Source organism: Physcomitrium patens, chromosome 6 (genome assembly GCF_059467195.1).
Source record: "Physcomitrium patens ecotype Gransden chromosome 6, ASM5946719v1, whole genome shotgun sequence".
Taxonomy (NCBI): domain Eukaryota; kingdom Viridiplantae; phylum Streptophyta; class Bryopsida; order Funariales; family Funariaceae; genus Physcomitrium; species Physcomitrium patens.
Window position 1 is genome coordinate 15816542 of NC_143415.1, and position 14651 is coordinate 15831192.

The window sequence follows — 14651 nt, forward strand, 5'->3', positions numbered from 1 at the left end:
AACGATATCATTTAGAAGCACCAGTTGTTTATGAATATAAGATGTTTCAACATCACAGCGGATATGCAATTTTACAATTAGATGTCATTTAAGATGTTGTCCTATGTTGGGATTCAGGTTCTAATTTTATCAAAATTAAAAAATATATATATTTGAGAAAATATTTTTTTACAAGGTCGAATTAGTGGGAGTAAACTGGAGTATTCTTCCCATCGTGGTATTTTAACTGTTGAGAAAAACTGTGCAGGGCGATCGGATGCTAGTTTAAATAATCATCAGGTTATAATCTTTTCCATCTCATGATCATTTGGGTGCCGCAACTCCTGGAGACGATGCGATAATCTATTGCCCTGGCTTTATAATGTACTCATAAATACACTTGTATTTAAGAGGTGCCCAAAGAAAGATCTTAACTTTTTCTGAAGCTGTGTGGATCAGGAACGAATACACTTAATCGAGGCTAATGTTCCATATTACAAATCTCAGGGTAAACTATCCATACAATCCAATCTTTTTAAGTTCGAATGGAGATAAGTATAATTCATCTAACTAGAAGTCTCCTCTTTTTGAGCCTGATTGAATCTTAACGTTCAGCGATTGATAGAGGTTCACACACACACAAGAACCTGGTGAAGATCCTCGTCCTTCATGCCTACAAGAGCTGAAAGCTCCCGAGAATCCCCAAGGCTGCTCCCTTTCTTCTTCGGTTTGACGTCTGACAGCATCTGCACTACATCCCGCATTGTCGGCCGGTCGATGGGCAAATCGCTTGAACATAGTAGCGCCACTCTCAGGACCAATACAACCTCCTGAACAATCAACACAGTGAATGAGCTCCATTTGTTCCCTCAAACAATGACGACTACACTGAGTTTATGTGGGTGTTTCAGCACGACTATCAAACTTAGTCAACATGAAAAATTGAACAAATCAAAGATGGACAGAACACGTGATGTGTGCCAAGTTCATGACGGTGAAACACGAGAAATGAATAATCCCATTGGAGGTGATATGTTGCCACACCTGAAGTGGAACACCTGCACCTCCCATCCTTGGGTCCAGCAAGTCCAGCACTCCATCTTTTGTTTGTATTTTTCGTCGAACCCATTGCACAATATCTACCCCGTCGCCAAACTCGCTCTCAATGGGCCTCTTCCCGGTTAGTAGCTCCATGAGAACAACCCCGAAGCTGTAAATGTCACTTTTCTCGTTTACCTTCAATGTGTAAGCATATTCTGAGGGGATACAAGGACAAGAGTGAGCAGTTAAGTGCACAAAAAGAATCCTCACCATGCATTATGAGTTTACAAGAACCATATTCCAACGAAAGTCAGAATGCTAGATCATGTTAGGCACCTGATTTGCCAATGGCGCAGTCAAATTTTAAGTGAGAAGGCCTGATAAACAGCATTAGAATGTGCGTTGGAGCAGGAAATTTACCAGGCGCGATGTAACCGTAGGAGCCAGCAATGGACGACATGGATTCTGAAATGCCAGTGTCCTGAAACAACTTTGCAAGGCCGAAGTCTGCGACACGAGCATGGAAAGTAGAGTCCAGTAATATATTGTTCGACTTGACATCACGGTGAACTATCAATGGAGAACAGTCATGATGCAAGTAACAAAGACCATGTGCAGCCTGGATTGCGATGTTGTATCTGCCGACAAAAATTTCGTAGTAATCGTGAGAAGATGTGCAATAAGTGTGAGCTACGTCGCTCATAGTGAGGAAATCAATCGAATATGTCGTTCCGACGCTTTCAAAGAATATCGTAAGACTCTTCCTATGATTTTGAAGCAAAACTTTTATCGTGATTTTTGATAAGTCAGACATTCACTAGTAGAAATGGCACCTGGTATCCCAGTCCAGGTTGACAGATGGATCTTTGCTATGAAGAAGCTCGCCAAGGCTTCCATTAGGCATATACTCGTAAACCAATAGGTTGGTCTCATGGTTTGAACAGCAGCCTAGGAGTCGCACAATATTACGGTGACGAATTTTCCCTAGAGTCTGGATCTCCGCTGAAAATCCATGGTCGTGTGCGGCACCCTTGCCTTCTCCTGCAAGCCTCTTGACAGCCACTATTTCTCCACTCGGCATGACACCTCTGTATACAGTTCCCGCGCCGCCCCTACCAATGATGTTGTGTTCGTCCAAGCAGTCAAGTACCTGAAAACAAAATCATGCTCAACAAAACATCCTTGACGATGCCATGGTTTTTCGATGAGAACAGAGCAACCAATAGCTGAGGTGGAAAGAAGATTGAGATTTAAAGTTCAGAGATGAATTGATTGATTACAGCTGGAACTTGGACTGCATCCATTCACAGTGTCGCATTCCCAGGCTGAGATGAATGAAGTGGTAGTTACCGGAGACAAAATGTTGACTGATCACTGGTTTTCGAGAATTTCTCAAAAATTAACTGGCCAGATCAGCCTGCGCGGACAAATATGCTAAATTCTGAGCTTTATTGGTTGTTTTGACAGTTCTTTGGGACTTGCAGAACGCGCTGTTCGCGAAAATGTGTGTTGACGTACTGATTATGCCATATGTTATAACATAAGACATAGAAAGAACATGTTAAGCAGATTTTGGAGTTGCGTTCGGGTGTACCTGTGGAGCTGAGAAGTCTAAACGTTGAAAGGCAGTTAATTTCCACGCCCTTGTACTGATCGATTCTCGATGGAAATACTTGTAAATATGCCATCGGTACTTGCGGATGAAACAGCAAATTCCTACAAGGAGCACCATCATTGCGGCCGAAAACAGGGCCCCAACCAGCCAGGCTAGCAAATTAGACACTCCACCCTTGCGGTGGTGCGAAAGACTTGGGCTCCCAGTTCCCGTATCAGGACATGCCCGTGGAAGTAACGCTCCACATAAACCCGGATTTCCCTCAAATGCAGTCGCATTATAAGAGTCAAAAAGAGGGATAGGACCAGAGAGGTTGTTGTAGGAGAAGTCGAAGATGCTCAGCGTTGGGAGATCCGCCAACTTCGAGGGAATGGCTCCCGAAAGTTCATTGTGAGAGAGATTTAAGTAGTAAAGATCCGGAATAAACTGCATTTGAACAGGGATAACTCCAGTGAGGCTGTTGTGACTTACATCCAGCAACCCCAACTTCTTGCAATTTGACATCTCAGCTGGAATGGAACCTGTAACGCAAATAACAGATTAATTTTTAATTCAAGAAGTGATACGCACCACAACATATATATACTGGTGGACACAGATCATGCGTGTCCACCAACAGGAACACAAACCAAGAAGGAATAACGCCTTGTGCAGTTTAAGCGTTCGGTATCCTGACCTGATAAATTGTTCCCGCTCATGTCAAGTTTGTTGAGGTTTGGCATGTCACAGATCTGCGGTGGAATGGGTCCTGTAAAATGATTGTCAGAAATGAAGAAGGACATAATGCTAGGAAGGTTGCCGATGCTTTCAGGTATGCTGCTTGAAAGGTTGTTCTTGGAAAAGTCGAGGTAGCTAAGCAAGGGAGCATTGATGATCTCCGATGGTATGGGACCATTGACTTGATTATCCTGGATCTCTACCATTGCTAGCAGGGGAAGGCCTAAGAGGCCCTGAGGGATTGATCCATTCAGAGAATTAATACCAAGTCTTAGTTTTGTGAGACTTTGACAGTGCCCGAGGCTCTCTGGGATCGACCCAGTTAGTTGATTTTCCAATAGAATAACCCATTGAAGTTTCTGGCCTGCACAGAGATCTGGAGGAATTGAGCCGTTTAGGTGGTTTGAGGATAGATCCAGCAAAGTAAGGTTCATGTTTTGGCCGAGGTTTTCTGGGATCGGCCCTGTCAACTGATTCTTCCATAAATACAAGACCTGGAATAACGCCGGCATTGGATTCAGAGGATGTACTACACATTAAGAAAAAATAAAATTAAACAACAGTGCTATAAGAAATAATATGTAAAGGTTTGGGTTTGTCGTCCTTGGGTTTTCTAATTATTTAATGATTTAGCAGTTTCTTACATTCAAGAGAATTAGAGTTCTCGAGCTGTGTTTCAAGATCTAACAATAATGAAACCTTATACTTTATTTTGGGCCTGACAACAAATGAGATGGATGCGATGACGATGAGAACTTCAGAGAAAATACTACACTGACCTCCAAATTGGGAAGATCTGCCAAAAAATCTGGCACGGTGCCCTCGAGATGATTGTTCATCAAGCTCATTAGTTCAAGTTTCTGGAGATAAATTAAAGTGTTGGGTAGAATGCCTGTCAGTCTGTTGTAGGAGAGGTCTAGAGACCGCAGATTGACAAGATTACCTAGGGAGGCTGGTATTGGTCCCTCCAGTGAATTCAACATTAAAAAAAGGGTATCAAGCTGTCCCAAGTTTCCTAGCTCATGTGGGATTGCTCCAACCAGGCCACAACTGGCCATGTCAAGACGGACCAAATTTGTGAGATTGCCAAAAGTGGCTGGGATGCTCGAACTGAAGTTGTTATAATAGCCCATGTAAAGCTCTTGTAGACCTGCAACACAACGGAAGCATGAGTCTCCGAAACGGAATGTGAAACAATATTTAATCCACAGCACATGATGTGGTTCCATTGCCGTCCTGTTGATTTACATCAATGTTCGATAAAACAAGTGTAGACACCCTGTCATGGTTCCTCAAGGAATGCCAGCAATCATTGGCGATAAGACCATTTCAATTGGGTGAGGGTACCTGTAAGATTGCCTAGCTCAGCCGGAATGGGCCCAGTAAGAGAGTTTCCGTTCAAGCCGAAGTACTTGAGGTTTGGAAATTTTCCATACTCGGGAGGTATGCTGCCCTCAAAGTAATTTCCTCCCAGACTTACGTGTTCAAGGGTGGAAATTTTCCATAAGTCTGGTGGCAATGGTCCTGAGAAGAAGTTGTTGAAACAATCCAGGACCTGGAAGACCAAAACATCGTTTCGAAATTCAGACCAGACGATGGGCTTCAGACAAGTTATCAGGTCAAGAATTTTAGCAATAAACCTGAAGTAGAACTTACCTGCAGAAGTTGAAGCTGCGAGAAGTTTGAAGGAAGGGCACCACCGAAGCTGTTGGTCGAAACATTCAAGTACTTTAATTGAGTAAGTGTTACAATATCAGCAGGCAAGTCTTCTGTGAAGTTGTTGCGATCAAGGGATAAGTTGACCAGGTTCTTCAGATTTCCCAACTCAGAAGATATTGTTCCTGAGAGATTCATACCGGACAGATACAAGCCCACAACCGACGATGAATTGTTACAATCAACACCTGTCCACAGGCACGGAGAAGATGTTCCATTCACTTCCCAGTCGGCCAGGTGCGATTCAGGATCATCTATTGTTGCTTTCAAAGCTATGAGGGCGAGGCGCTCATCGTAAATTGCGACTGACAGGGTCCGTTGCAACAAGAACAAGACGATTGTGATGACTCGAAAACAGAAGGCAATGGTTCCACCCAACCTGTCCCTCATTCTGTCAAATTTATTACCACTTCAAAAACTAAATATGTACCTCACTTCGGCCTACAATAAAATGGCCACCCTAGCAAAACCTCTATTCGAGAGTACTGCGGAGTGTCTGCCGTCAATTTAAATAGCGAACTTTCAGAATCATGAGCATTGTTCTCACTTACAAAGTGATCAATAAACAAATTTCGTGAAGCCAGCAGCAGATTTTCCGGAATAAACTGTCCAGCATATCTATCTAGAATACGCAGGCCACGGAGGATGCACCCCGAACGTAGCTAAGAATGATGCAACTATACAAGGAGGGCCTTGTTCCGTACTCGAACAAAGTTGTTGAGTTTCTCGAAGAGGAATGACCCTTCAATTTATTATTCTCGCTTTCACAAACTCTACCCAGTAGCAGTAACACTACTCTACCATATGGTATCCGCAGAAATCGAAGCAGTTGACGCAGTCTAGCACTTTCATTACAATTTTCCGGGGGACCTCCTTTCTCCACAGAACTGTACTGATGCTCGTACCCAGCACATGTTCAATACATGGATACGTCACAAAATGTGGCACACAAGTGTTCGTACGTCAGGCTCCAAATTAACTAGCGATAATTTGTGAATCAAGACGTCGGATTGAAAGTGAGACGTCTAATCTCTTTGCGTTCGCTGAGGGAGTTAGCTGCTCAGGCACAAAAATGCATGAAGTTTCTCAGCCTCTGACCTACTGGAGACTATGGACGTTTGACCATAGATGTTCCTCCATCCAAAATGTGCTATGCTTAGATAGCTTTTACAGTGATCAAATGAGTAATCACTGAGAAGAAGCCTTCCCCTCACTCCGACCGTATAATTCCCACCTACAGAAGACCAAGGGTGTGACACAACATCCGTTAGTGTCCGGGTCTTCAACTTCTTGTAGGAAGATCGTAGAAACTTCTCTCCGAAGAGTTCAGCTGGTGATCTATCCCATTATCTCTCCTTGTCCATTGTCGTCGAAGAATTTCCACTTACAAATTCTCGAGTGCAACGAGATTCAAAGATTTTCACAACACGGACTTCTTTAATGACAAATCAGAAGGCTCTCATTCTCCCCCTGCCCCCCAATTAGCTCCATCAGTGGGATGAGACTAGGAGCAACTTGGTCAGCAATTCAGTTCCACACGTAATTCCTTGCTCATGCGGCTCTGGTCACTCTTGCAACTCCAACAAACTCCAACGAGAGCAGACTCACACACACAGACACACACACTAACGATGGTTTTCACAGTCCCATAAACTCCCACTTGTAAGTACCACCCAGCGTCAAGAACCCTACCACCACACCAAACACACTTGCCACACACCTAACGCTCACACACGCCCCAATTCACTCCGCTCTCCTAACCAACTGTCAAAAGTCACATTTGTCGAGTTTTGAACGTCGCACGTTTCACTCTCCTGCGCAACGCAAAATTAATGCCTCACCTCCTCACTCTCACTCTCTCTCATACGAACACCTACACAGACACACACACACACACACATTCTCCCCCGGCCTCAGGCTGAATATGATGATTCTGCCAATTCTGCTGCAAATGCAATGATACGGCAGTCTTCACACCGACCGGGTGATGCATGATCAAATCAGCTGTCGCAGCCTTTCCACGGCCGTCTACCTCTCTAGCTCCCTCACCCTGCACACTTCCATATATATGATCTGAGCATACACGTGCATGAAGCAGCCTACTACTACTACTACCCACCCCTTCCCCACACTTGCACAAGAATTCCTCGCAGCTTTTCACCGCGATGAAACCGTTTTCACCCAAGCAAGCAGACAGGGAATCTGCGAAGCCATGGTGCCGTTGTTATGTGAATTGTGTGGCTGGTACTGTTACGTCGTCTCATGATCGTGGCCGTAGTGGAGGAGGTTATTTTATGGGTCCTCTAGCTTTGGATGAAGTCTGTGGATGTAGTAGATAGAGCCTTCAAATTAGCCTTGCAAAAATGCTTTTGTCAGTCAGTGCTCATGCTTTCCTCTAAAAATAACTTGCACAGAAACTCGTTTCATACTCTGGGTCACTTTTCCTTTTCCTTCGCTGTTTTCCTAAAGTTTCTACAATCCATACTAACTTTCTGCAGAAAAACAGTACATGTTGGATATCCTCCAAACTTACTTATTCTTCCAGTTTTCTGTTGCTTTTTGTTTCATTTCTTTATCAGTTCATAGTTGGATTTTGTATGTGCCTACACAGGTTTGGTGGTAATGGACACATGTACTGGAGAGCACCGTGTGGGTTGTAATCAGTATGATGAGGAATTTGTTATACAATACATGTGAATTAAGCATTAAAGTTTTAAAAAATAGATAGATGAATAATTAAAAACTAAACCAAAATAGAAGGTACCACTCCACTTCCACATGTGTTGTACTGATGACCAGGAGTATAAAAGAAAATTGCAAAAATGTGGGGTGGGGGTACTGTGGAGATTAGACATGAAACCCAAACACAATCAATTTCTCCACAGGCCCAGCATCAGCCAGAACCATATCATACAACCTATCAAGTCCCCCCCCCCATTCCAGCATGGTGCACAAAAACAAACCAGAATTAAGTTGACACACATACAGCATGCTTGTGTATCAGTACTGCAACTACCCATAAACTAAGGAACCCATTCCCATATATTCATATCAATAATTGGATATATAAAAGGAGTGCATTGCATCACTCATATTCTGTGCTCATGGGACACAAAACAGGATATCAGCTGGAGGGTGTGAAGCTCACTCAGCAAGCTAGAAGGGAGGGGAAGGGGATATTGAGGGAGGTAGTGTACTGGAACTCATGTTTAACTAAACCAGTATAATACCCAATTTTTGTATTGTGTAGTGTATTGGTAGAGCTCAAGAAAGAAGGAAGGTGATGCACAGAGCCTGCATGTGCTGTGAGGGTTGAGCCACTCACTGTCCTGTTCTAATCTGGTGGCCATTTTTAGAAGCAAAAACCCATTTCCTCTTTCTGTTGCATATCATCTTCCTATGGCTAATTCCTGTTTCTAGGAACCAGGGTTCAAAAACACATTGTGTGGAGCTCATAGGGCCATAGGGAGGAGGAGAGGAGGGGGCAAATGAAAGCCTTGCTTGGCACCAACAAGGGTCTGGTCAAAGCAGTAGTAGCAGCTAAAACAATTGCAGATAAACAGTTTGCAGATCCCATTGAATCCCAAAGCACTCTGACATGGCGTTCAGCATGAGCAACACTCTGACACTTGTTCCACCACAACAAACATCTACCTAAAAAACAAAACAGGAGAAACTCAAAAAAATAAAAATAAAAATAAAATGGCAACCCTAAAATACAAACATGAGCAAAAATAAAAGGCATGCAAAATCTAACCTTTTTTCTTTTCTTTTTATAAATTTTACCCATGCTCTGTTGTTATGGCTCATTAACCTGGACTTTGTACTGCTCCTGTAGATATTTGAAATGGAAAAAAGCAAAGCCCCAGTGGCCATGCCATTCCAATTGTAATCAGATGGAAACTTTGCGGAGATTTGGGTACTGTTTTTCTTTTTTTCTTTTTTTCTGTTTTTTTCTCTTGTTTGTTTTTGAGGTTTTAAGAGGGAATTGGCTGTTGTGGGAGGAGGTTGCAAAAAGCTTAATTTGACCTGCGGATTTGCTTGTGATTTTGTGTTGCCAGGTTTAGTGCTTGTGAATAGTGGGGCTCACCTCATACGGTACAATAATGGCTGTATACCATTCGTGGTTGAAATGGACCATTTACTTTCTATATTGTATGGAGGTGTACCCTGGGTTCAATGTCTTGAGTGGGAAGGCATAATGTACCCTTGTGTTCCTCAAACTAAGCCATTGCTGAGAGTAAAGGAATCCAACAAGAGGAGTTACATCCCGAGCCTCTGTTTGAACCACCACAATATTTAGCTTGAAAATGACCCCCACTTTTCTTCCCTTTTGTCTTTGAAAATTTGCAATTTTTTATATTTTATGCACATGGATAAACCACTTTTGTCTTACTCAAAGGTATGAATCTTTGCATAGAGCCACAAAATATATGTAGACTAATGCTCCCTTTGTAGTGCATGGGTTGTGGTAAGTTGTTCATGTTAGTACATATTGAGGACTGGATCTCAATGAATGAAAGATATTCGTACCATGAAAAAGTTGTGTATAACTATCCTAAACACAAAGATATGTCAACTTTTTTTTTTTTTTCACTTCTATTGTTATTATTATTATTATTATTATTTTACTTAGAGCTGTTTTGGAAATATTTCCATGACTAAGGTAATTTAAAAAACACTTGGAAATTGTGGGTTTTTAAAATGGTACATTTTAGGAAAAACATGTGCCTTGTTAGATGTAATGGGCACTTGAAACAAAAGTTTATTGCATGCTAGTAGCCTTACTTGTTATTGTATGCAACTCTCGTCCTAATTAATAGTTTTTGATAAATCATGGAACAAGTCTATTCTCATTGTTTTAAGTCATTGATCATGTATGTGTGTATATATATATATATATATATGTATTGACATATCATATTGTACATGTTTAAACATCTTTACATTCCAATATTTCAATTGTATTTACATTACAATTCATTCTTTAAGTTGTATAAACTTAATGATGATCAAAATAACATATTCTAAAGGTATTGTGTTTTACATGATTTATTCTCTTTTATTATATTCATCTTACATTATTACAATCAATTAATTATCAATAAGTTGTGGTTAATATAAACTTTAATATATATATATATATATATATATATTCTGTGTAAATATAAACATGAGTAGTATCATGCATCATATTTAGGTTTATTGGAACCACATGTAGTCAATAAAAACTTATAATTTATTCTGTTACTCACATTAATTTACGAATTATCAGATTAAGAAAAAATGGAATACCTGTAAGTATTTAGAATAAAAACGATTCTAGTATAAATAACATTAAAATCTACACTAAACATTAGTATACATTTGATTTGCTGGGTTTTTTATGTCATTATATATTTAATTCGAAATGGTGTATAGATTCTTATTACATAATTTTATTTTAAGTTCAAATATACTGTAAAAATTAAATATACTCTTTTTACTTAAAGTATTTGTAAATATCATAAAACATAACTATATTGATTTAATTTTCTACATACATTTTCAATGTAAATCTATGTTATAATTTTTTTTTTTCAAAAAGAATTGCTAAACCATAAATCTCATTGATTCAAAGTCTATCGTAATATATTAATAATTATTTTAGTACATTGTCTATCAAGAAGAATCGTCACCTTCAAAAGGACCTCTTACTTTAATATTGCCATCTATTGTTAGTTTGTATTGCTCTCTTTTTATTGGTAATCTGTTACTTTATATGCAGGAAAATACTCAACTTATCATTGTATTACCTCATAGAGGTATGGTATGCTCAAATTTCACAACTGCTTACATATCAATAAGAGTTATGTTTGAGTTATGTATAAACCAACATGATAAATAAAGAAAATTAATCTTCATTATAGAAGAAAAGAATAAATTAAACTCGTATATATATATATATATATATATATATTTTTTTTTTTAAATAATCACAATAACTTTCATGCATTAAATCTATGATATAAGAAGCAAAAAGTAAAAATAGTTGTTAATCAGTGTTATTAACCCCAAGTATGAAAGCAGTTTTAAAGTTAAACATTGAGTTTCAACTCAATCAGCTTATAGTTAAACATTGAAATTATTAATGCACAAAGAAGGAAAAAAGAAGAAAAAAAGACTAAAAATATAAAATCATTTTCTATTAAAATTTAAAATATTTGAATCAGGTTTAGGGTTTAGGGTTTAGGGATTAAAACATACTTAATTCCTTAGAAAAGAAAAGAAAAGAAAAGAAATAAGAAACAATAACAAAATAATAACAAACAAAAAATGCTTTTGAAATATAGATGCCCGCTATTAGATATTAAAAACTGTAAAAGAAAGATTGTATATATATATAGTTTCTATAATTAAGACTATAAGTTTCTAAAATTTGATTGTCATGAGGAATTTGAATTTTTCAATAGAAAATTTTACATAAGAAAAAAAATCATTTCAAAGCATATAAATACATAAAATATAGATATTTAGTTATATAATTATAAATATTCATATATATATATATATATATATATATATATATTACATAGATTCAAAGTTGGAAAATGAGATTCTTTGTTATGAAAATTTTAAATTTATATCATTTTCAATTTTTATGATATATGTTTGTAATATTTTAACTTTTTATATAATCTTAAAAGAACCTATCTTAGTCAAAGTTTTCAATTTCAGCTTTTATATTATTTTACCTTAAACAGTATTTATCTTTTAAATATAATTTTTATAGATTTCAACATTTCTCTTACGAAAATCAAAAACATGATTACATCCAACTTAAATTTCACACACACACATGTATATATATATATATATATATATATATATATATTCTTCTGTGGATGATCCTAGCATATAACTAAAGTTTTTTCTTTTCATTTAATTTCCAAAATTTTCAAAAATAATATTTTATTTGTATTCTGTATTTATTTGATTGAATTAAACATGATTCCATGGAATAGCCTTAAAAACTATTTCAAAAAAAAACCTAGACTTTACTCAAGTTTTCTGCATGCAAGTTCAGTACTTTTTAAATCCAATTTGATCATTTTTATGAAGAGTACCCAATTATTTCTATGGTTAAAGTGCAACTAATTGAATACTACAGAATGATAATAAAAATTTATAGTATAATAACAACAGTAAATACCTAAATTGTAAATGTATTTATAGTTATCATGAAATGTTTTTTTAACTACAGAAAAAATAAAACATTTCTTTTAAGTATCAATTACATTTGAAGTTATTAGTATACAAAGAACAATGTTTTACAATAACTTAACAAGGTCTTGTCGTTTTCTTTTTTTGCTTTAGTAAAGAATGGATATCAAGGCACTTACTAGAAGAAAAAAAAATATATATATATATATATATATATATATATATATTATTAATTATTTAAGAAAATATTTAAGATTTTAAGTATAATTTTTAAAAAATAATTCCTCACTTTTTTCCCCTTAAAATGTCGTTAAATCAAAAAATACGTAAAATATCCAAAATCATTTGAAATGCGTTTCATGTTCAAAAAATTTATGATTAATAAAAAAATAGATTTGGATCAGAAAATAATTATTTTTAAAAGAATGTTTATAGCCAATTTGAATAAAGAGACAATTATATATATATATATATATATATATATATATATCTTTTGTTTTACTCAAATATATCTATGATTTTTTTATAAAAAACCTTTATTCAAAAAACATTTTTATTATTTAGCATATATATTATTACTAATAGATATAATTATATATAAATATATATAAGCTTTATTTTATTAGTAATTAATATAAAAATAAATATATATATTGACTCAATTTGATGCAATTAAAGGTGACAAGATTCCACATCCAAATATCCATACATAATTTAATTTTTTCGTCACAAGTGTGCTTTGATATAATATCATATTGCAAAAGTAAGTTGACTCTAAATTCTCAGTAGATTTTATGGTTTTATTTTTTCACGATCAAATTTTTAGAAAACCTCCAGTTAATGTAACAAAGGAAAAAACGTGGTGTAACATGTTTTCTTAGTTAATAAATAACATGATAAATTAAAAAATCACCCAAAATCTAAGTCAGAGCTTTAAGAATTTAAGGAATAAAAAGTAATATTCTAATGTGAACATATATATATATATATATATATATATATTCAAATATATTAAAAAATATACAACTTTATCATTATTATTATTACTAGTATAGTAGTGATAATAATAAAGGACAACTTGCACAGCCACATGGACAATATTTTGTTATCTCTCTCAAATGGGTACTTGCTACATTAAACATTACACAAAGTGCGAGCCCTCACCCTATCATTGTAGTTGGGCCAACCCACTTAAACACCACCATATTCATGCACACTTCTCCCCTATTGTGTAGCCTTTGTGAGGATGGTGTCCGAGGACAGATTCATTTGCTTTCTATTCCTCTACCAACAACGCATGGCTTGCCATCACAAGGACAATAATCAATAAAACCAATGAATAAACCAACAAACAAAGCATCCACAAAAATGCTCATTACTTGGTGGATTTGATTTGATAAGTGACAATCAATGCCATTTTTAATGAGGTTAAATTGGGTTTTACTCAAGAGATTTCCTCCATAGTCTTGGACCCAATCATTTTTGGTTTATTTTATTTTGAATATATATATATATATATATATATATATTCTTTTTCACACGGGGTTGATTGGTATGCTATTTACATTTACACGATTCAAACTTTAAAACCTTGCAATGTTAACTTTTAATATAATTCAAGTTGAGGGAATAGAGTGTTGGGCAATGCTTGGAGGGTAGCTTTGAGTAGAATGTGTGTATGGTAACTGTCCAAAGAAGAAGCATGACAACAATAATAATAATGATAATAATAGTAAATACACACGTTTTTATTTTTTAACACAAAAATTAAGAGCATGGTTATCACTTGGGTACTTGTATAGGTTCAATCAATTAAATAATAAAAACATTATAAAATGATAATAATCAAATTTTGACCTTCATTGTAAAGATCATATAAAACCAAGAAGGAATAAGTTTTGAGCACATCTATAGGTAAGTCAAAAATGTATAATTTCAAAAGAAGTATAAAGGATAATTTCATTCACTTGTTTATTGGCATATCCCCAAACTTCACACCCAACTTCTAATCAAAAAAAAAAAAAAAAAAAAAAAAAAAAACCAATCAATAAAAAATACAAGAAGAAATAACTCAATTGAGCTCTTCACAGCTTTACTACTGCCTCCTAACTTTAGGCCAAGGTAGGGCTTTTAGGGTTTAGGATTACTAATGCAAAAAAAAGCTGCAATTCCTACAGCAGGATTTGCTAGTGACCCACCAAAAGACTGCATGTTTTTGTACAGTTTTCCAGTAAACCTATTTTGTTTCTGTGGATCACTTGGGTACCCAGCACTATGTTGCTCTAATGGATCCCAATAGGGCTTGATGGAGCCAGAGTTTGTCACTTCCCTGGGTAAAAGAAAAGCTAATCAAAGAGAAAAAGAAAAGATTTTATGATGA

The 14651-nt window shown here is 36.4% G+C and overlaps 1 protein-coding gene across 1 annotated transcript; it reads right to left on the bottom strand.

Moving 5' to 3' along the window:
• Window positions 1-257: 257 nt before the first annotated feature.
• LOC112283966 (uncharacterized) lies at window positions 258-7095 on the bottom strand. Its single transcript, XM_024523393.3, has 9 exons — window positions 5009-7095; window positions 4700-4907; window positions 4132-4502; window positions 3312-3846; window positions 2615-3156; window positions 1854-2170; window positions 1441-1658; window positions 1024-1235; window positions 258-809 (listed from the first exon to the last, which is right to left on the bottom strand). The coding sequence occupies exons 1-9, from the start codon at window positions 5456-5458 to the stop codon at window positions 609-611; spliced, it is 3054 nt and encodes a 1017-aa protein (XP_024379161.1). The 5' UTR covers window positions 5459-7095; the 3' UTR covers window positions 258-608.
• Between the last annotated feature and the right edge of the window lie 7556 nt (window positions 7096-14651).